This window comes from Colossoma macropomum, unplaced genomic scaffold, assembly GCF_904425465.1.
Source record: "Colossoma macropomum unplaced genomic scaffold, Colossoma_macropomum, whole genome shotgun sequence".
Taxonomy (NCBI): Eukaryota; Metazoa; Chordata; class Actinopteri; order Characiformes; family Serrasalmidae; genus Colossoma; species Colossoma macropomum.
This window is the reverse complement of record NW_023494790.1, coordinates 33799434-33823674: the sequence shown is the minus strand read 5'-3', so window position 1 is coordinate 33823674 and position 24241 is coordinate 33799434. Positions and strand designations below refer to the sequence as shown.

Genomic DNA, 24241 nt, shown 5'->3' with positions numbered 1-24241 from the left:
CAGAGTAAGATATCCCCCTCTAAATTTTTCTCCTGACCAAATGATGATGATCTCAACAATGTACCGAATGGCTATGCAATAACAAACTCAGAAATTCCGAAATAACAGCATTTTTGAGATTTAATCCTTCGGAAACCTTTTGGGGCCAATTGGTCTGTCCAGTTTTTCACACTGAAGTGACGTCTGTGATCTAAGCATTTATATTTAATTGAGTTGAATAATAAATATAGGTATATAGGTATATAATATTATTATATTATATATAATAAATATGGAGAGAGCAATATATTTGTCTTTAAAAGAAATTTTTGATTTGACTTATTTTGTTGTGAAAATGTAAAGTTAGACCATTTATGCAAGGAGCCCCTTCATTTTTAGGTAAAAGACCCTCAGAAGCGTATTGCCCTAAATTATTATTTAGTTAGAGCTTAATCATGATCTTAATGAAATATTCATAACTATTTAATAGCTATGTAATCATTGTTCATTTAATAAAATATTGACATGGCATATGTTTGTTTTTCTGTAATTTGTCTTGTCATAGTTTGTTAATCATTAATCATTAACACAAATTGATAAAGGCATTAATCTCTTTTAATGACATAATATTGTTAATCTTGCCCTCTGATAATAAAAGCCTAGAAATTATTTTACACATAAATAATACATTGTGACAAGCTGATGCACTGAGGGCTTCTTTTCTCAGACAAGAGGATGTTTTGCACTGATAGTGGGGCAAAATGTCTCTCTGCAGATTTTGCTTTGTGTGCTATAGCAACAAAATTGATTTCCCCTAACTGTGTATAGATTTCTCCATCATCTTTCTATACATGCTAAACTTACATTTTCATGTTTAGATTTACAGTAAATGGACATTATTCTTAACAGGGATTTCCGCATCCTACCTAAGTTCTCTTGAACCAGCTATTACCATGTAAACCTTTTGTTTATGGCCTGTTTCCTGTGAATTTGTAACCAAGCTCAGTCACTAGATGATGTTATTAAGGACAATGACTAAAATAAAAGTCTTTCTTAGAGTGTAGTTTTCTCCAGTGCTTCAGAGAGATGTGCTCTGCTCAGGTAAAAGCTGACTATACAAGAAAATGGCTAGACAACCTTCTGTATGGCTTTCAATAAACTAGTGCTGATATATATGCCTGGTGTCTATGGCTTTCGCAGTTCCTGTGCCTAGTGTTCGAAAATGAACAGCAAACTTTTTCAGTAACTGCATTTTCGAACTAGTCAGTGCTAAAAAAACACTGTGCTTTGAGTGCTGTGTTTTTAATGTGTTGTACACAAAGGCATTTTTGTGATTTAACTTTATCCTTCATGGTAATTTAACAACTTAGAAGGCCAGGGCCCAAAGTTACACACATTACACACTTCTATAACCTAAGAATAGCTCAGCTACTTTGCATAGAAGTCCTGGTATTTACTGAATAATAAGACTTAGTGTGTTATAAGACTGGGATTTTAAGGGGTTAAGCCTTCCAGGGTCTTAATTATTACCTAATTAATTCTTGCTTCAGCTAGGTTTACAATTTCATATGGCTATTTTAGGTAAACAAAACTGTAAATATAATTAAAAACATTCAAAGATAGATAGATACTCTTGTTGGGCCATTTATTCATTTATTTTTAATGTAAAAATGTATTTATGCTAAAACTTTGCTGTAGGGCAGTGTTCATAAGGCTACATGACACTTACATAAGCTTGTCATGACAGCTGACCTAAACCCACACAGACATTTATAAAGACGTGTACAGTTCTCGCTACAGAAATGATTTTGTGTGTGCATGTATTGACTTGATTTGTTGGTTGTTTTCTCTACCGCACATCTGTTGGCCAGACGGACTTGTCCAGGAGTTTGACTGTGGGTCATTGCTGGGCTGAATACAACCACATAAAAGTGCAAACAGTGTTGAGAAGTGTAGGAGGAGTCTGGAAGCTCGAGGTGCAGCTGCAGCTCAGCCTTGGTTTGGTAGCATTTCAACTTTGCACCCTATGAAGAGAAGAGGCGCTCACCATGGATAGTTGTGAAGCTCTGCCTTTGGTTGGCTCTTGGCTGGTGCAAAATAGCGCAAGCCCAGATGGGAGACTGTGGCAATAGGCCGGGCTGCCGCCTACTGGAAAACATGCCTGAGAACAACCGAGCGCTCTCCAGGGTGCTAAAATGCCAGCACGAGACCTTTTCAGAACGCTGGAGAGCGCTCGGCTAATCTGGGGCAGCTCAGGCGTGTTCTCCAGTAGGCAGTGGCCCAGCCCGGCTCCACAGTCTCCTCTCTGGCTTTGACTGTTCTCTCAGTGGGAGAACAGTGGCCAGCTATCTCCTTGTATTGCACTCTTTAGCTCTTTAAAAAGGCTTTGTATAACTTGCACTATTTCTTTGTTTAATTGCACTTGTTTAAAATCACTTGTTCTTTGTTTCATCCAATGAATTTCAGACAATGTGAAAACCTCAGCAGGACACCCGGCCTCTTTTTTCTCTCTCACCTCTGCCGGCCGACACGCACCGCCATTTGCATGGAGCTAATGTGCCGTTCATCTCGTTTCAGCCTTAATTGCTGGAGCTTTTTTCCCCCCTCGCTCTCCAGGATGTTTAGGCTGTTCTGCAGCGTGAATGGTGCTGCTCTCTCCCGTCGTTCTCCTGTTTTATTGATGGAGGTGCTGTTTTGGAGAATGGGCCCCGCGGCGGCCTAATCATGCTGCTTTCCACGAATTTTGGAGAAATGTATGAGCGGTCCCATTAGGCGTACTGAACAGTTTAAAATTCAGTTCATGCCAAGTGGGTTATACTATTCACAGTGCAACAGGAAGACAGGGTGGTCCGTCGATAACTCTAAATTCAGAGCTGCCCCTCTGCTGAGGCCTTAAGAGTCCCTATCTAGTCCCTATCTTCTTGAAAGGGAAACATACTCTACAGTAACGTTTAAAAAGCCACCATGGAGTTAAATACTGCCAGTTAGTGACAAGTAGGAAAACACTCTGCTGTGTTGGAAAGTCATGGTAGGTGGCAAACATGCACATGGAATTAATTCCATTTACTTAATGCCTGCTTAATACCATTAGAAATCATTAGAGACAGTGGCGACTGCATAATCTACTGCTATCTATGTATCTAAATAGCTCTGCTGCTTTCTAAATATGGATACAAATATGCTGAGCACATACAGAACCACAGAAACAGATACTGATATAGTAGACGGGGACTGTCTTGTTTTGAGTGCAGATAAGGTCAAAACCCTTCTTTGTTGCTTCACTCGTGTGTGACTTTGTTTCATGTCCTGTTGATCAATGCTGCATGAGTCAGGCCTGTCTGTTACCCTCCGAATCCAAATCTGGACACGACGTGAGGAGGGCTAGAGATTGTGCCTGGTCTGGATTCAGCTCATCAAGAGTTGAGCAGTGGGATCTGGACCCTAGACAATTTTGCTAGAGTCTGAGTGGAATCTTATGGGTTACATAACATAGAGTCTGGTGCACATACAACTGTAGATGAATACATCAATGCTGCTGCAACCTATTCCTAAATTCCTATTCCTCAATTACCCTACACCTGCCCCTACGTTTAACTACTCTACCCACAACTACCCCTACTTCCAACCATTAACCTCAACTGCCCTACATGTCTACCAATACATCTACCCCTGACCTTAACTATCCTACAAATAACTTACCCTACACTTAACTACACTTATCTTCCCATACATCTACCCTAACCTTAACTATTTTACCCTTTACCTACCCCTACTCCTTTCCCCAACTTGACCTACCCTGCACATAACCTCCACCTACCCTAACTACACCACAGATAACATAGACCTACCCCAAATTTAGCTGCCCGTAACCTTAACCCCTTAAACTCTCAGGCCTATTACATACTATGGCTTATTATTCAGTAACTGCAAGGACTTAAATGCAAACTGGTTGAGCTATTCTTAGTTTATAGATGTGTGTAATAAAACTTTGGCCCTGGCCATGTAAGGGGTTAACTGTCTTACCTCTAACCTACGTTTAACCTTATCTACCCTACACATAGCATGGTTGTGTTTGATATATTCACATTTCCTTCATGAGGCATGCCTTCATCAAACTTAAATTAGATCAGCCGGATCTTAATGGGCACTTTAAGCTGTCTCTGTGTTATAAACTCAGCTGACTTATCATCACTGTAGACAAGACTCATATTGGAGCACTTGACTCCATTCTGTCCACTGTTTCTACATATGAGAGAGGATGCATACAGCATACTACAAGTAACCTGTGTAGATTTCTAAAGAACATCTTGTAATAGTGACAACATGTACATTGCTGGGCAACATAAATAATAGGGCCAAGCTTGAAATGGCGAAACATTAAGCTATTAATAGTCTTAACAACAAATCATTATACAAATAGATAAAGTAACTTAATATTGGATAACACTTCTGTTTTGTGTGCAACTTTGCAGACAACCTTTTACAGAAAGAATAGTCAGTATTTTTCCACTCAATATTGGTGAAGTCAAGTCAAGTCAAATTTATTTGTATAGCGCTTTTTACAACTGATGTTGTCACAAAGCAGCTTCACAGAAATCCATTAAAGACAAAGCTTTAACATGAAATGTAAATCCTCCAGGTGAGCAAGCCAGGGGTGACAATGGCAAGGAAGAACTCCCTCACAGCCGGGGAAGAAACCTTGGGAGGAACCAAGGCTCAATATTGGTGGTTTCAAACAGTTGAAAAACATTGCCGAGCTAGTTTGTGTTTAATGTGAGACCCAATATTCTCTATAGGGTTTAAATTTGGACTTGGACCAGCCAAAACCAATTAGTAAAACCCATTATATTTTGGGCTTGGCGCATTTTGTTTTTGCCCAGGAGTGTACTCTCTGGCTACTTATAAGTATACCTACCATGTCAGTGTTACTGCAGTGCTGAGAATGATCCACAAATAATACCTGCTCTGGTAGGGTCCTGTGGGGGTTCTTACCATTGAAGAACAGGGTGAAAGGGGGCTAACAAACTATGCAGAGAAATAGATGGACTACAGTCTGTAATTGTAGAACTACTAAGTGTTCCTATATGGTAACTGGACCTAATAAGATGGACAATGAGTGCCGATACAAGGCAGGTGTACCGAATAAAGTGGGTGTATACAGGAATGACATAGCACATCAGATAATCAGATGTCACTGTAAGTAAAAAGAAAAGTTAAACACTAAAAAAAAGTTTTAAAAAAGTTTTTCACTGTAAAAATTTGGTGTTAGAATTACTTTTAAAAAAAGGTGACAGTTTGTTTGGATCTTTTTGAGTTGATTCAACTTTCTATTTTATTAATTATGTTAATCAATCCATTTTCGGACTGCCATGTCTGCCACATTTATTGAGATAGAGAAAACTAAACAAGCAGCAAATAGACGTACATCTGCCATTCAGTCCTTAAGCTCAAATTTAATTTAAATTTACAGCATGTTTGAACTAAAATCAATAAAATATTTTAGCTAAAAAAAATCTCTCCATTAGAAAAAAAGAAAGCAAGGCACAAAAATATTAAAAAGCTTTACTGTGTCAAAAACTTTGCAGCCAGACTTGTCAGTATTCTATGCAGGTGGAAATTAGATTGGAGGTCATTAATCCAGTGCTAACCCAATTTTTGAAGGTTTCTTTCTATTGCAAGAATGGTCATTCAGTAGACAGCAGAAAGGAAGAAGGAAAGGATGAATAAATGAATAAAAACATCTTGATCTTTTTAGCTTTGCATTCACTCTGTGTGCTGGTTTTGAAAGGTCATCGTGTGCTGTAGTCTATCTGCCATATGAAAACCTTCACACTGCACGCTGCCATTCTTCCCCTGGTCTTCAACACCACCGCCACCACGAGGCCTTGGCCTTCATCTTAGCTGCTCTTTTTTCCAGCTGAGCTACTATGGCCAAGCATAAGTGGTAGCATTGTGGTAACAAGCTTCATCCAACTGTTTTGACCCATTTTTCCACTTTTTGTCTGTCTTGCAGGACTTTTCAGGACTTGGCGAGACAAATGGACTTGGATTATGGCACAGTGCGGGACTCAGCAGTGTACGACTACTTCCGAGCCAAAGGTACCAACCCCCTGGAGCAGGACAGCACTTATGCAGAGCTGTGGAGGACTATCAGCAAGAATAATGGCCAGGACTATTCTGTTTCCAGCCCATCAGAGGGCATCCGCAAGGTATGCTGTGTGGCTTAAAAGTGAGAACCACAGTATCGCCAAAACACTGCCTGTCTTTTTTCACGTTAAATCTACATGGTTGGTCAACTTGTGGCGAGATGATATGGTTATAGTGAAGACATCTGATGGAGCATGGTAGAAGTCAACTACAGTGACCCTATGAATGCATACATGCAAACGCACCAATTCACCCATTTCAGTGATGAATATGTCACTTCCATGAATCGAGTTGACTTGAAGAGGTTTTGGGGTAGGGGGATGAGTCCTGCTGCCAACAAGATAATGAAGAATCCTCTTTTCCTCGTCGTAATGGATGTTGCCAATATATATATATATATATATTCGTGTTGTTGGAAGAACAACATTTCAGTGTTTTTTTCAGTTTTTGACATAATTTGAAAATGCATGTTGCCTTTTATATTCTGTGTAAATTTAAATTTCATGATGAATGGACCAAAAGAAATGGCTCAAAATTACTTGGAAAAAAGTTTGCTTCCATTGACTTCAATTAGAAGTATGTTTTTTCCTTCTCCTGAAAAGTTACCATTTTGGAAATGCAAGGTTTACTTCCATCAACAGCGATATATATATATATATATATATATATATATATATATATATATTTCTCGCTGTTGTTGGAAGAAAACCTCACTGGCATATTCCGACTCCTTTTTTCAATAGTTTTTAACAAAAGTTCAAAAGATTAATATATATAAAATATCATCATTTGCAAACAAGACAATCATATCTTATGTAGAGTGTGTTGATTTCTGTGGACTGTCATGACAGTTTACAACAGGGAGTCTGAAAATTAGCTGCTGTGTTGAATCAGGTGTGTCTAAGCCAGAAAATCACCAAACTGTGCAAGACACTGGCTCTCCAGGCACGCTGGTTTACAAATTACATTGCAAACGGCAATCTTTGGGGTCCAAGCATCACATGCCTTTTGGAGCCAGTATAAAACTTTTAGCAAATAGAATTCAAGTGGTAATCAGACTTTTTAGAATGGCCTCTGTTTATAATACCTGTTAAGAAGGGGTTTCATATGGAGATTGATTGTTTGATCTTGGCATGGTAAGCAATAGTTTAATAATGAGTCAAAATGCTTAGAAAGCAGTACAATCTTCCACATGACTTGTGTTGGCATTATAACTCAGATCAGTGAATTAAATCATTCTAGCAAAAGTCCTTGTATTTTATTCTCAGAGTGCAATAGAATGCTTCATTTTCATGTGGGGCACCAAGCCTCAGGACCCCTCCTACAGCAGCAACTGTATTGTTGGATAATTTTCTAATGCAGAACCATTATACAGAGTGAAAAGCAGCTTGTTGTCACTGTTGTTATATCTACATTAACCTGCATGATGGATGCCAGCATCAGTGAGTCAGAAGATTAGGATGTATTTGCTCTGGCTCCCTTCTAACAACTCTGTTATGAGGTCTGAACAAACAAATATTCTGTTCTCCTAAGCAAATAAATTCGGTGACTCAAAACTTGGAGTAGCATGCTAGCTCGGTCAATTATACAGGTTAATCTGCAGACTGGTTAATCTCCACAAAAACAAGAACAAGACGCATTTCTCAGACGCACATTGTTTAACAAACTTCTGACGGCAATTATTGTGAGGAACAGTTTCAGCATTTTAATGACTGTAATCATTTTTAAGCAGTTTGTTTTTCAACGACTGCCGGAACTTTTACTGAGCTTTGCGAATGTTAAGAATTCAGTGCAGAATCAGTCGTGCTGCTCGTCTCGCCACCTTTTCCGTTTCGCACAAAACGTTTCTTTCCTCACATACAGGCCACTAATGTGACAACAGCTGCTTTTGATTCAAACAATGGGTAGTTGTGCTCTTTGTTCAAGCGAACGAAAGAGAAAACAAAAGAGTTTTTGATGACAAACACAAGGAAAAACTGTTTTCTTGTAATGGATAATGAGCTTGAGTAATGGAAGCCTAAACAGAGTTTTCTGATCTGAGAGCTACTGCAGTGTAACGGATTTCTTGCATGAGATCACTTTTTCCTCCAACCACCAGCATGATAGGTTAATTGCTTAAGTCGTACTTCACCACCTCAGTCCTAATGGTTGAAACCCTGTACTGTAATTACTATAAAGGTCTCCTTCAGTAGCGTAGAAAACGTGCTCTGAGAATGCGACTGTTGGGAATCATTTCATTCCAGAGGCAGCAGTGAAATGTTTTGCTTCTAAGATCAGCACATTCATAAAAAGGGCTCCATAATTTATCCCCCTTCACTTCCATGTTGCGTTCGATGTTTAGTGATGCTAACTGGCTCGGCTAGCTTGCATTACTTATAAGTGCTGTTAAAGCCACACTTTTCAAAAGTTCTGCAGAGTCAAGTTGTTGAGGTGTAAACAAAGTCATTCAGAGTGGTTTATTGTGGTGCACTGTGGGACAACTAACTCAGATTTTTTTTTATAGTGGTGGTGATAGGAACCAGACATCTGAAAAGTTTAACACCTCTAAAAGCTACAGTGCTAAAAGCACTAGTAGCAAAAGTCAGAGACCAACCTTTGTTTATTTCATTTCCAGTAAATGTGGCCATTATGTACAGATTATTCATTTCTCAGCATCAGGAAAAAATTTGAAAACATATACATAATAGAAAATTACAATATTACTTTTTTCAGTATTTAACGGATCCACACATTGCCAATGTCAACAATGCAAATATAGCAATTTTATTTACTATCCAAAGTCAAACAAACATGTTTTCTGAGTAATTATATGTGATATTGATAATAGTGTGATGTTGGCATAGAAGAAGAGGCAAGAGGCATTGCACTTGCAGGCAAATGCTCTTTTATTGAACAGGCAGCAAGGGAAAAACTGCCAGCCCAGCGCTGCTGAAAAACAGCTGTAATAGGAGGAATGTCACTTCTAGCCATATAACTCTTCTCTTTGGTGCAGATACACCCCCACACTAACATACTACCTCACATTCCAACACAATAACACAGAGTCAACAGATACACACATCTGTAACTAACGAACAAACAGCAACAGTACAACAAATGTCCGGTTAACAGGGGTGGGGGGTTCAGCATGCATGGTGCAACTTTGCATGCAAATTTGCTTTAGAACAATGCCTCACGTACCCCTTCACTCTGACTTTTGCAATGACTTTCTGTAATGTTATTCATTTGTCGGGAGATTAGATATTAAATGATCCACCTGCATAAGGAAGGAGAAAGCCAAAGAAATATAAGTGAAAAAAAACCCCAGAAGTATCAGGAAAGATATAGAGAAAATGGGACTCCTAACAAGACCTAGTAGACCACCAAACTGTCCCCATCAGATAAAGAATGCTTAAAGCTTTCATCTTTGAGAGAGAAGAGAAAATCAATTTCCACTCTTGCTTCATATCTGAAAACATTCACGTCTATCCTTCCACTTTGAGAAGACAACTCAACATGATATGTAGCTATCAGGAAGCCTCACTGAGAAAAGATAACAGCCAAATAAGAAGAAGATTTCCTCTAGAACACCGGACCTATGAAATGTGGAGTAAGATTGGCATGATTTCTGAATGGCATTAGTGATGTGCGATACTGCAAAATATGGTATCGATCCGATACCAAGTAAATATAGGGCTAGTATACCGATACCGACACCGATACCGATACTTTCTACTTATAAAAGCAGCTTATGTACTTTCATGTAGGGGAGAGCAATGTGTCATGATTTATGAGTTGAATCTATCATCAATATGCTAAATCTGAATACACTTTGATGACCACTAAGTGTTTTTTTTGCTTTTCACTGTTAATTGGTTAATCATGTTCATGTTTAAACCCAGGGCATCAAAGTTTTTAGGCAAATAAAAAAATATTTTTTTATTACTGTAATGAACTTAATTTGCAAACATGAATTCTGCACAAATTTACTACTGGAAAACAAAGAATGTTGTAAAATATTTTTCTTTCCTTTGGCCTGTGGTCTTCTAATGAAATAATAAGAAACCCGTTTCTCTCTTTCATTGCACTTCTCTGGCTTTTTTTGAGTTTTTAACAAAATTATTCCTGGAGAACAAAATGTTTTAAAACTTAAATTATTTTTCAGTTCGAGGATTTTGTTCAGGAACAGTAATATAATATACCACTATATAAGCTTCCTGGATAATCTTTGCCTCTCTGAAAGGCCAGTGACCTCTGACTCTATTGCTAGGTCTGTCTGAGGGATTTCTCTCCTCCTCTCTTCATTTCTTTGCAGCTCTGTTTCCTGTTTTTTCATTTGTTTGCATAAATTGGTGGAGAATATCCTTCTTACACACATCACGGTTTGCAAGGTTTTCATTTACAGCCATAAAATATCTCCACACGATGCTCCTCTTTCTCTCTGCTAATGACTGCAGCCTACAAGTGTCGCTCTTAGCACCGCTGCGTCACGTGACAGCACGACAACAAAACAGCAGGGGAGGAGGAACAAAGTGTGCATGCAAGATGTGAAAGGAGCAGTATTTGCACAGACATGTCTACTTTTTGATGAAATGAGAGCAGCGTACTGAACGTACAGGAGAGAAGTATCAATCCCATCATGCTAGTATCGATCCGATACCAATACCAACGTTGGAATCGATATTTGGATCGATCCGCCCACCCTTAATCGGCGTTAGTCGGACTGTGAGAAGCACATGTAACAAACTTGTAAGACTGAACTGGAAAAGGAAAAAATTTCCCTGCAGATTTGTTTGAAAAACTGAAAGCAATTCTCCTGAAAAGAAGCTGAATTAAAAAGCAATGTGTGGAACGACTAAATACTTAAAAACAATGTTATGTTCAGCTAATTATGTGTAAATTTTCTGTTAAATATGTTTTGCGCTTTGCTGAAAAATGAATAAACTGTACATAATGGCCATATTGACTGGAAATTAAAGAAACAAAAGCTGGTTCCTAAATTTTGCTATAGCTTTTAGCACTGTAGCTTCTGGTCTGGTTCCTTTTACCATGCATGTTAACAACTGTGTTAAAGTTTCTCTAGAAGAGATAATTTCATATCAAAGCACTCTGAATAACTTTGTTAACATCTTAACCTTTGAAAGTGCTGAAATTTTGAAAAATGAATGAAAATCCCCAATAAATGTTTAGCATATTCTTGGCTAATAATAGCATTAACAGCTTGTTGTCTCATTCCACAGGCAAAGAAAGGCCCATATGCCTTCCTGTGGGACATGGCGGTGGTGGAGTATGCGGCACTGACGGACGATGACTGCACCGTCACCGTATCGGGCAACAGCATGAGCAGTAAGGGCTACGGAATTGCCTTGCAGCACGGCAGCCCTTACAGAGACCTCTTCTCTCAGAAGTAAATATCTACCCGGCCAGCATTACTATACCATTGATGCCTTCTTTCATTCCTCCCACTTCTTTTCTCCATTCTTAACATCTAACCTCCAGATTCCGGGCTCCAGACAAGATTAGCTGCTTATAGACAATAGCTTTGATTGTCCAGGTGGCCCAGAAAAAAAATCATAATTAGCAGAATTCGACTTAGAGGAGTTTAGCACAGGGTCTGGTGAAGAGTGTTTTACAAGGCTGTGGAAAACAACGTGTGCAATGCAAGCAAATTACTGCATAACTGCAGCTTTGCCAGAAATGTTTAAGCACTTTCGCAACAGATGGAAGATGAAGCAATCACACGATTCCTGTCTTTTGCGGCATTCGAAATATGCATTCATAAACAACAAGCATCTTAATAACCTCAATCAAGTGGTTAAATTGGTAGAACATGACAGGGAGGTATGGATATCTTATAAATTGCCACCACTTTTCATTAAGTGCAGAGCTTTGTTTCATCAGTTGCAGTTTCATGGGTCCGATTTTTACCCATTACAAATTGATCCCTTTGCGAACATAACAGATGCGGGCAGATTATACAAATCTCCACATAATCACTTGTAACCAATTAAGACTGCATAATCATATTGCTTCTGTCTGTATTTGAGGAACCAGGAGAGCAGCCCTTATCTCTCGACTGCCTTCTCACGTATTCCGTATTGATCCATCCAGAATATCCTAGCCTGACTCAACAGCTTGCAACACAGACCGCATGCGATTACCGTTCGTCGAAGGCTTACGTAACTCTCTCAGGTCCTCACCGGAGTCTTAATGATCGCCAGACTTCTCCATTATAGCATGTCAATGCAACCCCCACAGGTTCTTACCCAATTACTTCTTCAAAATGTTGGAAGGAGCACTTTTGTGACCGTCCGCAATGACCAGACACAGCGGCTAAGAATAGTGAGCTTTATTACAGCAGTAAGGATTAGCGCTGTAGAGGAGAGAAGGGAAACTAAGATCTTGACTCCAGTCAGGCATTAATTATTGCATGTAATAGTGTAATCCAGTCTGATTACATCATGATCTTCAGCAGGCAGACAGAAGTAAAACAACTTGATCAAAAACTGTTATTTAGTTCCCACCTGTTCTGAACTCTGGCTTAGTTTGTAACTTTAGCTGCTATAGATAGATTCGGTTGTAACACAGATGACTGGGTTAGCCACTAATAAGTGGGTCTACACTGAAAAAAAATATATAGATTGGCAAGTGAAAATATCTTAGACGTAGTTTAAATGTCTGATATTTTTTATTAGGAAATTGTTGTAAGAATACAATAAGATTATTTAACTTAATTCTGGACTTTTTGCTTATTTCAAGACAAAAAGCAAATTATTTTTCAATAGAATTAAACATTTTCACTTGTTGAATGACTTAAAACAATGTAGATATGTGTAAACATAAGTTCTTATAACATTCTCAAAACTAGAAATATTAGGTATCAATTAGATTCAAGATGATTTCACTTGCCAAGATATCATTTTTTGCTGTGAAAAGAAATAATTAAGTCAAAAATGGGAAATTTGCTAAGAGGAATAACACTATCACGCTAATTGGCCCCAACTAGCTTTGCTAGACACATAGATATTTATTGTTTAAAACCAATGAAAAAACATTTAGCAGCTCTAGAATTGACAGCAAGGACATAAACAAAAAAGAAAATAAAGATAAATAAGGCCAAAGACATAAACACAATAAGATATATAGATATACTATTGCAAAATAAAATGATATATAGAGCAAGATGGAAAGTCTTAGTCTCAGTCTTAGTCTTAGGGCTAAATATTAGCATTAATAATAGGGCCCATCGCCATGTCTAGAAACCCTCTACCTGGCAACCTGGACACACTAAACCTATAAAGACATCCTCATAAACTATAAGGCAGTATTTGTGAGGAGTAAGCCGATGCTAAATTAATGTAAAAGGAGTTCTTCCACCTAGCGCCCCCAGAGCAGCCAAAGCCACATGCTTACTCCCTTGGGGACAGCTAGGAGGCAGCTCGGGGGCTAATAGGCCCATGAACCAGCATGTCATCTTCTGTAGAGAGAGGGATTCGTCTTACTTTCCCCATCTCTGTCCCATCATCATCCTCCATTCCCATCCTGCTCCCATTTGTCTACCAACCCCCCACCTCCTCCCCCCCATGGTTTACCGTGTGCCTCTTTTCATCCCGGAAATTGCTGCGGCTGCGCGGCTTGCCCACAGGGCGGAGGCTGATAATGGTGGCACAGCTTGCAGTCAGGGTCTCTGTTTTTCTAAAGCCTCTAATTAAACATTTCCTTACATTCCACTCCTGTTTGTTTCATTTTCATTTCCGTCAGTGAGCGACTACAAAAAGTTGACATTTAATTAAGCCGGAGGAGGGATTAAATGCTTCTAAGGGGCGTAATGCCGTCACGTCAGGTTCCAAATGCTGGTTACAAATCGTGTCCCCCGAGGACAAAGAGTGTGTTATGTTGTACATCAAACATTGCTCTCACAATTTCATAGTCCTTCATAGAGTTGGGCTGCAGTAAGGAATAGAACAGTGTGTTGCTTCAATGAAAGACCTTTGATTGATGACGGGAAACAAGCAAAATGTTAATGTCTAGTAGCATCTGGGCCTGAAACCTCCTCTAGTAAGGTACATAGTCGCACAGCTTGTTTTTACATATAAGCTTATTCTACTAGCTGGATGGGCTTTTGCAGTGGAAGGTTGTGGTGAAATTTTGAAAGATGGAACCTCATCTTGGGCCACCAACCAATGGAGAACCCATGCATTACATAGTGCCTTATCTGCACAAGTACACTTGATTCACCAACTGCAGGGCTTTATAATTACCTAATGACATAAGTCACGTCATAAGCGTGCGAGGAATGTGCAAGGTCCAAGGCTTTAGCGAGAAACACTGCCACAAGACTAGTTCTGGTCCGGTTCCATTTTTCAGAATTCTGGTCATAACCTGAAACTTCAATGGTTGATCTTTTCACCTTGCTGGTTAGTAGGCCGGCACATTGAGCATCTGCTGCCATGCTACAACGCAATACCCTTCTCTTGCTGCCCTCCTCCCCGCAGGATCCTGGAGCTGCAAGAGAAAGGCGACCTTGATGTGCTGAAGCAGAAATGGTGGCCTCGCTCGGGCCGCTGCGACCTGAGCGGCCACTGGGGGTCGCAGCCCGACGGCCGCTCGCTTAAGCTGCACAGCTTTGCTGGAGTTTTCTGCATCTTGGCCGCCGGGCTGGTGCTGGCCTGCCTGGTGGCCGCCTTGGAGATGTGGTGGAGCAGCAACCGCTGCCGGCAAGAGCAGCCCAAAGAGGTGACCGAGCACAGGGCCAGGAGGCCCGCGCAGGGCGACGACACTGCCACACTCTACTTTAAGGATCCAGCCGCAGACGCGAGCCCAGACTTAGTCGAGCTCCAGTACACTCAGTTATAGGTGTGCTCTGCTGAAATCAAAATTGGTCCCTTCCATCTTTAAAGATAAAAACCCAAGAGCAGGTCATTCCGTTTTTGTCGCATCCATGCCCCCCTCCCCCCACACTAAGCCAGGGACAGAGACAGAGTGGCTTTTACTACTAATACAGTGCATGTTATTGGGTTTTGGGGGAACATTTTAGGGTCTCTGTACCTGATCTGCTCTGACTACATTGAAACAAATGCTTAAATTCTGTTGGGCCCTTGAAAATTTTCCAATTCTGTATTTGAATATTCTGTGTTTTCTACTTCAATATCTGTAATTTCCAACTTTTTTCAGGATCTTGGTGCAAAGTGAATTAGCATAAAGTCATTTTGGCTAATATGACTGTAACATTCACCAGATTCTACATGAACTGGGTCTAAAAAACCTTCTTTCAAATCCCAATAACTAAAAAACTAATTCACTGTAAGAAGTGATTTGAGAATGGTCGCCCAATACTTTCACTCCCCACCGGTAGGAATGTTCCATATGCCTTTTTTTGTTCCATTAAGACCTTCTTTATCTTCATTATTGACACTTCACATTGGCAATTAAAATGCCCGTTTTGCTGATCTGTCCATGTGTTCAAATCAGCAAAAAAAAGGTTCTTCTCTCTCATTTCACTTTCTGATGAGTCTGAGCCTTTCAAACCCGTGCCCCTTGCTCTAGAGACAGCAAACAGTGCATGCGATAGCCTGGGAAGACTTGATGTGGATCCATAAACTAAAGTGTGAGCAAAGAGGATGCTTGCATGGGCCTGTGTGTTTAGTACCCCCCAAGCAATAAGAGCCACAAAAAATAAGCCTGAATCAGAACCCCCAACAGTCATTTACCCCCCCCCACCCCCACCCCCACCCAGCAGTGCAACCGTGTGACATCTTATTGCAATTCTATGTCAATGGTGACCAGTTTGAATTTCTCTTTACTATTTTTTTATTTTTTATTTTATTTCTTTCTTGATATGTTTATGATCTCGTGCAGGTTACTAAGGATTACAGAGTGGCAAGGGTTTCAGATCCATTGAGATATAATGATATTTCTACTGCTTCATCGGAGGGGAGGAAGGACATTTGGACAGAGAGAGAGAGAGACTGGGATGAAGCAGAGGCTATTGACACAGGTCAGAATAGAGCTCGTAAGATCTGATACGTTGCGTGCTGTCCGAAGGGGCCGACTGTGAACGGGGTCGTGGGAGGGGAAAAAATGAGGGGTCATTAGAAATGTCTAGGAACCATCTAACATCAATCATTTGCCTCCTGGCTTCTTTCAGCTTCTTAGCTGCTCTAATATAGGGTAATGCTTTCTAGGTTCTAGGTATGAAGGGGCAAGTGTGTGATACGAACTCCAAAGTTCTAGCTCATTATTTTGGGTAAAATGATGGTGATTTCTGAGATGTTGTAAATAAGTTCAACGCCCAACAGTTCTACCCAGTGAGTTTGAGTTCTAGGTACTCAATGGGTATATGTGGAGAACAGTCTCCAAAGTGTTGTGGAATTATATTGGGTAAAATGATAATGACCAGTCAAAGTAATTTACAGTGCAATGCTCAACAGGTTCTAGCCAGTAAGCTGATAAAGAGTGGAGTTAAATATTGATTACCTGGAGTATCAAGCTTGTAAAAACAAACATACTGGCATTTTTCACTTTGCTCTTCTGTTTAAACATGACATTTTACAGTGAAATTTGGTGCTTGTTTGGTTGTACTTACCATTGCTACTCTAAGTAATTATACAATTTTAAGATATTTTACCATACTGTGTTTTTCTGCATAATAGCTAGAACCTGTACTAACCCCCATTTTACTCAAAAGAACTTTAGAGTTTGTACCACACACTTGCCTAGATATACCTAGAACTATACCTAGAACCTTTCAGTGCAATGTAGTTAAACTGTCTTGTAAATCATGCTACTCAAAATAATTACCTAGTACCTCGTAGATTTTGCACTACTTAACATCTAGTTTACATCTTAAACCTAAGAGACTGTAAAAAAGCACTGCCTCTTACGGTAGATGGACGCTTTCCGGACTCCCACTCTTCATGGTGGGATTTAGGCCTGCATGACGTCCAGATTGAATTTAGCTGATGTGGTTATACACTGATGAAATGACTGCAGTCAAACTGATCTAATATTACGTTGCCACCCTAGTCGGCCATATGACACGCCAGATTTTCTTTTCAGTTAGTGTAACTTTCAGTAATTAAATTACATTTTGGATTATTAAACACAGATGTGGATTAATTGGTTAGTGCCCTGCTAGTGCAACGAGATTATAAATATATTGTAACAAGGCCGTTATCTAAGACAACAGCCAAAGCTTTTCAAATCCAATTGTGATGTACACACCTGGACCGACTTTGTTAGAGGATCCCAAAAAAGTGCCAATAATGTGACCTGCACGATAGGTCGTATTTTTTTCATGCATTTTAAGAAGCGTTAGGTCGATGAGGAGCTTAAGCTAAATGGAGGCCAGGCCCTTCGAGCACAAAGCACCAAAACAAGTCGTTCAGGTCAAATAGCTGATCCATGCTGAATATTCTAGCTCAGAAATATTGGGTAAAGTCACTGATAGACGTCTTATGTGTTAAGGGTGAATGGCTAATTATTAGTAATGTTCTAGGCCTGTTCACTTTATTAAAACCCCTACCTTGTATGTCCACTCACTGGCTACCTTGTTAGCTCCACCTACCTTATATTTCCTCTATATAGGTGTATGTATTGCTGTTGTCGGAAGAAAACCTTGTATCTCCATTTTTTGATGTTTTTCAAGTTCTAACATAGTTTGAAAACACCTGTTACCCTTTACATTGTATGTAAATTTCATGATGAATGGACTTAAAAAACGACCCAAAATAACTTGGGAAAAAAGTCTGGTTCCATTGACTTACATTAAAAGCAAAGTATGTTTTTTTCTTATCCTGTAAAGTTACCATTTTGGAGATGCAAGGTTTTCTTCCAACAACAGCGATTTACAAATTATAGCCCATCTGTTTGTGAGCCCCTCTCTATCTCTTTCATCGTTGGTCAGTTTCTGACCACAGGACTGCTGTTGATCATATGTTATTTAGGTGGTGGGTCATTCTCAGCACAGTGGTGTACCAGACACTGGTGTTTATACACACGTCAGTCTCGCTGCTGGGTTAAAAGTGGTCCACCACCTAAAAATACCCAGCCAAGAGCAGCTCTGTGGTCAGAACTATTGATTTTTTTCTCCTTCCTTTTTGCAATGAGCATGTTGTTCTACATATTAGGGGCTGAATTACATTTCACTTACATTTTTATTGCGTTTTGTTTGCAAATTATTTCTATATGCCAGCACTAAAGAGAAATTTACATTTTCTGTAAATTAAATGGACATTAAAGTATTCTGTTCTCTTCTAATACAAAAAGCTGTGCATCAGATAGGCTGGACTAATGAGATAGGGGTTTCTAATGATTGAACATAGAAGCTGTCCAAATTGGTCAGCATTTGAGATCATTTGTGTGGTGCCATCTAACTGATATGTCATGAGGTATTGCTTAAGAAAATTTGGAGAAAAGCCGATGGCCGCCAACGAAACACAGTCAATGTGGTGTTTTAGAAAACTGCTTTTTTTGGTAACACCAGTGTAGCGGACTTATTAAGTCATATTAAGTCAGTAACTGGTAATTAACTAGCTACTAATTACTACCTTATTATTATTATCATTATATTATATTATTATTACTACTTTATCAAGCAATATCTTGTGGTGAATTAAGCTTATTCTAGAGCACTTCTATTTATGAATTGTAGATCATAATCTTGTACACAACCCTTACCTGAGCACTGGGTTTAAATGGAGTGTACTTATAAATGATTTATTCAACTAGTTACACTGCATTTCATCAGAATCAAAACACTCGTTTTTTGTTTTCTTTTGATTCTTATCAATATTGCAATAGTACATCAACAATTAGCTCAAACTTTACTCTAAGGCAAAGAGTTCCACTTTAGCCAACGTTGAGTTTCATCATACATTCTCAGAAATAAAGGTACTAAACTGTCTCTGGGGCAGTACCCCTCTTGTCACTGGGGTGGTACCCTCAAGGGATCTCAGTACCTTAAGTCAGGGAACGTAATTGTGCAATAATCCTTTGAAATTATATTTTAATTGTATTGACTCCACACACCCCGTCTCGTCTCCAGGCTTTTATTTTATTATGTATTTAAATACCTACATTTCACCTGGGAAAACTTTACTTATGGTGCACAATTGGACCACTGTTGTATCTTTGAGGGAACATTTACATTGTTTGTACCTTGATGAACAAAAGATGTTTGACACTTATCAGTGCTTCAGTAGTAAATTGCCAATTAGCACTAAATAAAGACAAACTGACCCTCTATTCTATGGCAAAAATGCAGATTTATAGTTAACACACCTGAAAAGGTGTTAATTGGTCCTAGTTCTTGCTTAATAAAGCAGTAATAAGCGTCCACTGGTTTGTTAAGACTTAATAAGAGCATTACAAGTACTTTTTAATATTGCACTGTGTATTTTTCCACACCCTCACAGCAAACAGGGTCTTAATTAGATGCTGTGTCTGTGAAATCCCGAAAACTGTAGTGAGTCATCAGACAGCGCTTCTCTCTTGTTCCTTGTATGAACAAATACCTTTCTGGTATTGTACGTCTTTGGCTAATAGAACACCTTATCCCCTTCCTCCTGCCATTAGATAAGTCAAACAGAATTAGATCAGAAGTGCATTCCATAATAACGGCGATCCTCATAATGAAAAATCTGCTTCATCCTGACACGGCTGACTAATTTACCCCATTTCGGTCTCTTTGTTATCCCCAGTCTAACTCCCACTGCCTGTCCCTGAGTTTTGATTACTCCCTGCTGTGCCTCTGTAATTCTGGCTCTGTGGTGCTTTAGTGTAAATGTTTAAAGATGCTTTCATGTCTCAAGGAGACAGTAACAGAAACGATCGCCTCGATTCAGATGGACTGGAGTCAAGCTGCGTAGCCTTTGTGTTCTTTATAAAAGCGATTGGTTTACTGGAAAGGTGCAAACGTCATAACTCTTACCTCGCCGTTCCGCCTCCCTGTGCAATAATTAAGAAGCAGAGCGTAATTTCTTGTAAAGGGTTTCTGTGTAAATAGAGTCGTCGTTTTGTTTATCCCTGTCCTGCCCAGCACTGCTCAGTAGTGACGTTTAAACACTCACACAGAAAGCTGTGATTTAATGCCCAGATCCAATTGTGAGCCATTACTTACTTAGTACAGAAGAAAACAAATTATGTCAGCATCTACGCGCGTGTTACAACACATTCATTATCATGATGATGCAGGTTCAGTTTTAATGGATGCTTTTAGTGGAATGATTTAAATAGTGAGCATTAGGTAATATTTTGAAGGCTACCTTCATAGACACTTTATAATACGTATATAAACATTGAATAGCATGCTTATAGTGCAATATGTTAATAAAATATGTTAAGTTCATGCCAAATGGTTTTATAAGGTAAATAACATTGCATTGTAAACTAAGTGACAGATGTTTGTTTCATTTCCAACACTTTTATGAAGCAACAATCACAAGTAACGGAACGTGAGAATTTTGCAGATATATGTATTTATATTTGAGTTTAAGTGCAAATAGAAATAGGCCTGTGTTGCTGCAGACATGAACAGTTAACTCGGTTTTTCATGCCAGCAGCCAAATGGCTCTCCTTAGCAGAACATAAATCAAAATACACAGATCAGGCATAACATTATGACCACCTCCTTGTTTCTACGCTCATTGTCCATTTTATCAGCTCCACTTACTATATAGGAGCACTTTGTAGTTCTACAGTTACAGACTGTAGTCCATCTGTTTCTCTGCATACTTTGTTAGCCCCCTTTTACCCTGTTCTTCAGTGGTCCGGATCCCCATGGACCCTCACAGAGCAGGTACTATTTGGGTGGTGGATCATTCCCAGCACTGCAGTAACACTGATGTGGTGGTGGTGTGTTAGTGTGTGTTGTGCTGGTCTGAGTGGATCAGACACAGCAGTGCTGCTGGAGTTTTTAAACACCTCAGTGTCACTGCTGGACTGAGAATAGTCCACCAACCAAAAATATCCAGCCAACAGCGTCATGTGACCACTGATGAAGGACTAGAGGATGACCAACACAAACTGTGCAGCAGCAGATGAGCTATCGTCTCTGACTTTACATCTACAAGGTGGACTGACAAGGTAGGAGTGTCTAATAGAGTGGACAGTGAGTGGACACAGTGTTTAAAAACTCCAGCAGCACTGCTGTGTCTGATCCACTCGTACCAGCACAACACACACTAACACACCACCACCACATCAGTGCTGAGAATGATCCACCACCCAAATAGTACCTGCTCTGTGAGGGTCCATGGGGGTCCTGACCACTGAAGTACAGGGTAAAAGGGGGCTAACAAAGTATGCAGAGAAACAGATGGACTACAGTCTGTAACTGTAGAACTACAAAGTGCACCTATATAGTAAGTGGAGCTGATAAAATGGACAATGAGCGTAGAAACAAGGAGGTGGTCATAATGTTATGCCTGATCAGTGTAATCAACAAAACAGTCATAACTCAAAGAACTTTTACCTTTGATACTACGTACATGTGCTTTTGCATTCAAGTAGAAATACAAAACAGGGGATTTATTTTACTGGAGTAATATTTTAGCACATTTACTCAATGTTATTCAATGCTTATGCATGTGTTATGCGATGTAATAAAGCATTACCAAAAGTTCCTCAATAACATTTTGGAACTGACCACAAAGGAATCATGGTAACACTTTACTTGAAGGGTGTCTACATAACTCATTCTTAAGATCTTACATTAACACTTCATAACAGGTTCATGAGTGTTTAAATCAACATTCATAAAGCATACATGTTTTACATGACATTAATATGGACTACTATGTCATTGACAGACCTTTTTCAAAATAAAAGTCCTCATTTTTTTATTGTTAAAAACTATTATTTTCAGACCTGTCCAGGGAGTATCCTGCCTTCCATCAAGTGACTGTTGGGATAGGCTCCTAAAAGAAATTGAAAGTACAGGTGAAACATGTTAAATGCATGTTAAAGCACTTAACAACCAAAGGGGTAAAGCAACGTCTTTTTTTATTTTGGCTCTCCAGAAATGAGGCATTTCACTGAAAATAATACAAAACAACTTTTATTTTGAAAAAGGCCTGTCAATAAAATGACAGTAGTCCATATTAATGTCATGCAAAACAGGTATGCTTAATGAATGTTGATTTAAACATTCATGAACATGTTGTGAAGTTTATGTAAAGTGTTATGAATGTGTTATGTAGACACCCTTCAAGTGTTACCGTTGTTTCCACTTTTACTAATGTTGTTCAATGCTTGTGCATGTGTTATGAGGTTCCTATGCAATGTATCTTCAAATAAAGCGTTACCAAAAGTTCTTCAACAACATTTTGGAATTGACCACAAAAGAATAATCATGAACCACTGATCAAATTGTACATAAGAGTAGGTTAGTTACTCAAATCAGGCACAATGCTTGGTAAATCATAGTAGAATAAGCTAAAGAATTGCATGCATGGATTGTAGAAGGGACATCTATGCCTACTTGTCCTTGTGATGTGCAACCAAGCATAAAGTCATGTTCTGGAATCACTGGTGCATGCTAGTATTCGGCAAAACGTCCCGGAGAACATTCCGCTCAAATGTACTGCTTTCCTGGCCTTCACGAGAATTCCTGTTAATTTTATGGCTTTTATTATCGATGCAGTTTGGCTCCAGTGTTATCTCAGTTTCCCATTCTGTACTGACCGCTAGGCCTCACTCAGCTTTAAGACGTGTTTAAGACGTCCACTGGCCAAATTTGATTTCAAGGTGCACATTCTATACCATCCCCTCAATCAAATCTTATCCTGCCCAGGATGATTCCGATTGGCCGTTCATTAAGGACTTTAAAAAAACAAAAATCCGAAAGCAGCAAGAGTATGAAATGAGTTGCATGGAGCTTCAGAAAACAAAAGCAAATGAAAGCAAAACAGCCGTGCAGCAGGACCAGCCGATCTCAGCCTCTCTGTCCCTCCCTCTCTCCCCCCTCTCTCTCTTCTCTCGCCCTCTCCAGGACAAGGAGGTGAACCTGGAGCAGGTGCATCGGCGTATGAACAGTCTTATGGACGAGGACATGGCGCACAAGCAGATCCCCGGCCCATCTATCGAGATCTCTGCCCTGGACATCGGCAGCATGCAGCCCAGCCAGGCACGGGAGGCTGGCCGGGACTTCCCGGGCACAGCTCTGTCTGTGAGCACCTTCCTCCCGGAGCAGGCCCATGGGGTGGGCCGGACTCTGGCGCCGGGGCCTGGCAGCACACTGCCCCTGCCGCTCAGCAGCTCCACCATGCCCTCCATCCAATGCAAACACAGGGCCCCCAACGGGGGGCTCTTCCGGCAGAGCCCCGCCAAGACACCCATGCCAATGTCCTACCCGCCGGTACCAGGAGGACCCATCCCAGAAGCCATTGAGCCCACCCACAGCACGTCCATCTGAGGCTTTTTTGGTTTTTGTTCCCGACAGGGTGAGGACGAGACCGTGAGACTTGTGGGGGGCATCACGTGTAAAAAAAAAAAACAGCAACAAAGTTAAAAAGAAGGAAGGAGGGCGAGTAGAGATTTTTAATACACATACAAAATACATCAGCGAAAACAGATTCTTCTTCTTGTAAATATTTGTAAATAACAAAAAGAGCGAAGTGAGTAAAAGTGTATTTTGAATATTCTCAATTTTTGAAGTTGAGTTACAAAAAACAAAATGAAAACTCAAAAAAAGGAACAAACAAAACAAAACGACTTAAAAAAAGACTCCAAAAACGACTGTTTGAATGGCTTTGTAAATTTTGTTCTCTATGGATAAAGACGCAAAATTCATTGTGATTGTTTTCTAAGTGCCGAAATAAAAGATGTCTCTCCACAGTTTGTTACTAGATTATCATACACTTCTGTAGGAAAATGAATCATTTCGCACCCTCTTGTTTTGTGTGTTTTTTTCCACTTTTTTTTTTCTTTTTTTTCAGTCATTCTTCAACCTCATCTCTGTTTGAATTGTTCAGCTGTTCTGTTTTTCTCTGCTTCTTTTCCACTCTGGATAATTTTGCCGTCTTTATCAAGCTCTCTGTTGATAATTGACTGATAGGATCAGTTTCGTAGGTTCTGCTTTATTTTAAGGAACACGTAGTGGGGGTTCATTAACTTCTTGTTCTTTGTTCAGGCAATA

The 24241-nt window shown here is 39.7% G+C and overlaps 1 protein-coding gene across 1 annotated transcript in view; it reads left to right on the top strand.

Annotated features, from left to right (window-relative positions):
- grid1b (glutamate receptor, ionotropic, delta 1b) overlaps window positions 1-23531 on the top strand; it is a 210679-nt gene extending 187148 nt beyond the window's left edge. Inside the window, exons 11-14 of the mRNA XM_036573167.1 lie at window positions 5993-6188; window positions 11346-11512; window positions 14601-14841; window positions 23096-23531. Of these exons, the coding sequence (XP_036429060.1) occupies window positions 5993-6188; window positions 11346-11512; window positions 14601-14841; window positions 23096-23518 (1027 nt within the window). The 3' untranslated portion in view covers window positions 23519-23531. The remainder of the gene's footprint in view (window positions 1-5992; window positions 6189-11345; window positions 11513-14600; window positions 14842-23095) is intronic.
- Window positions 23532-24241: the final 710 nt, after the last annotated feature.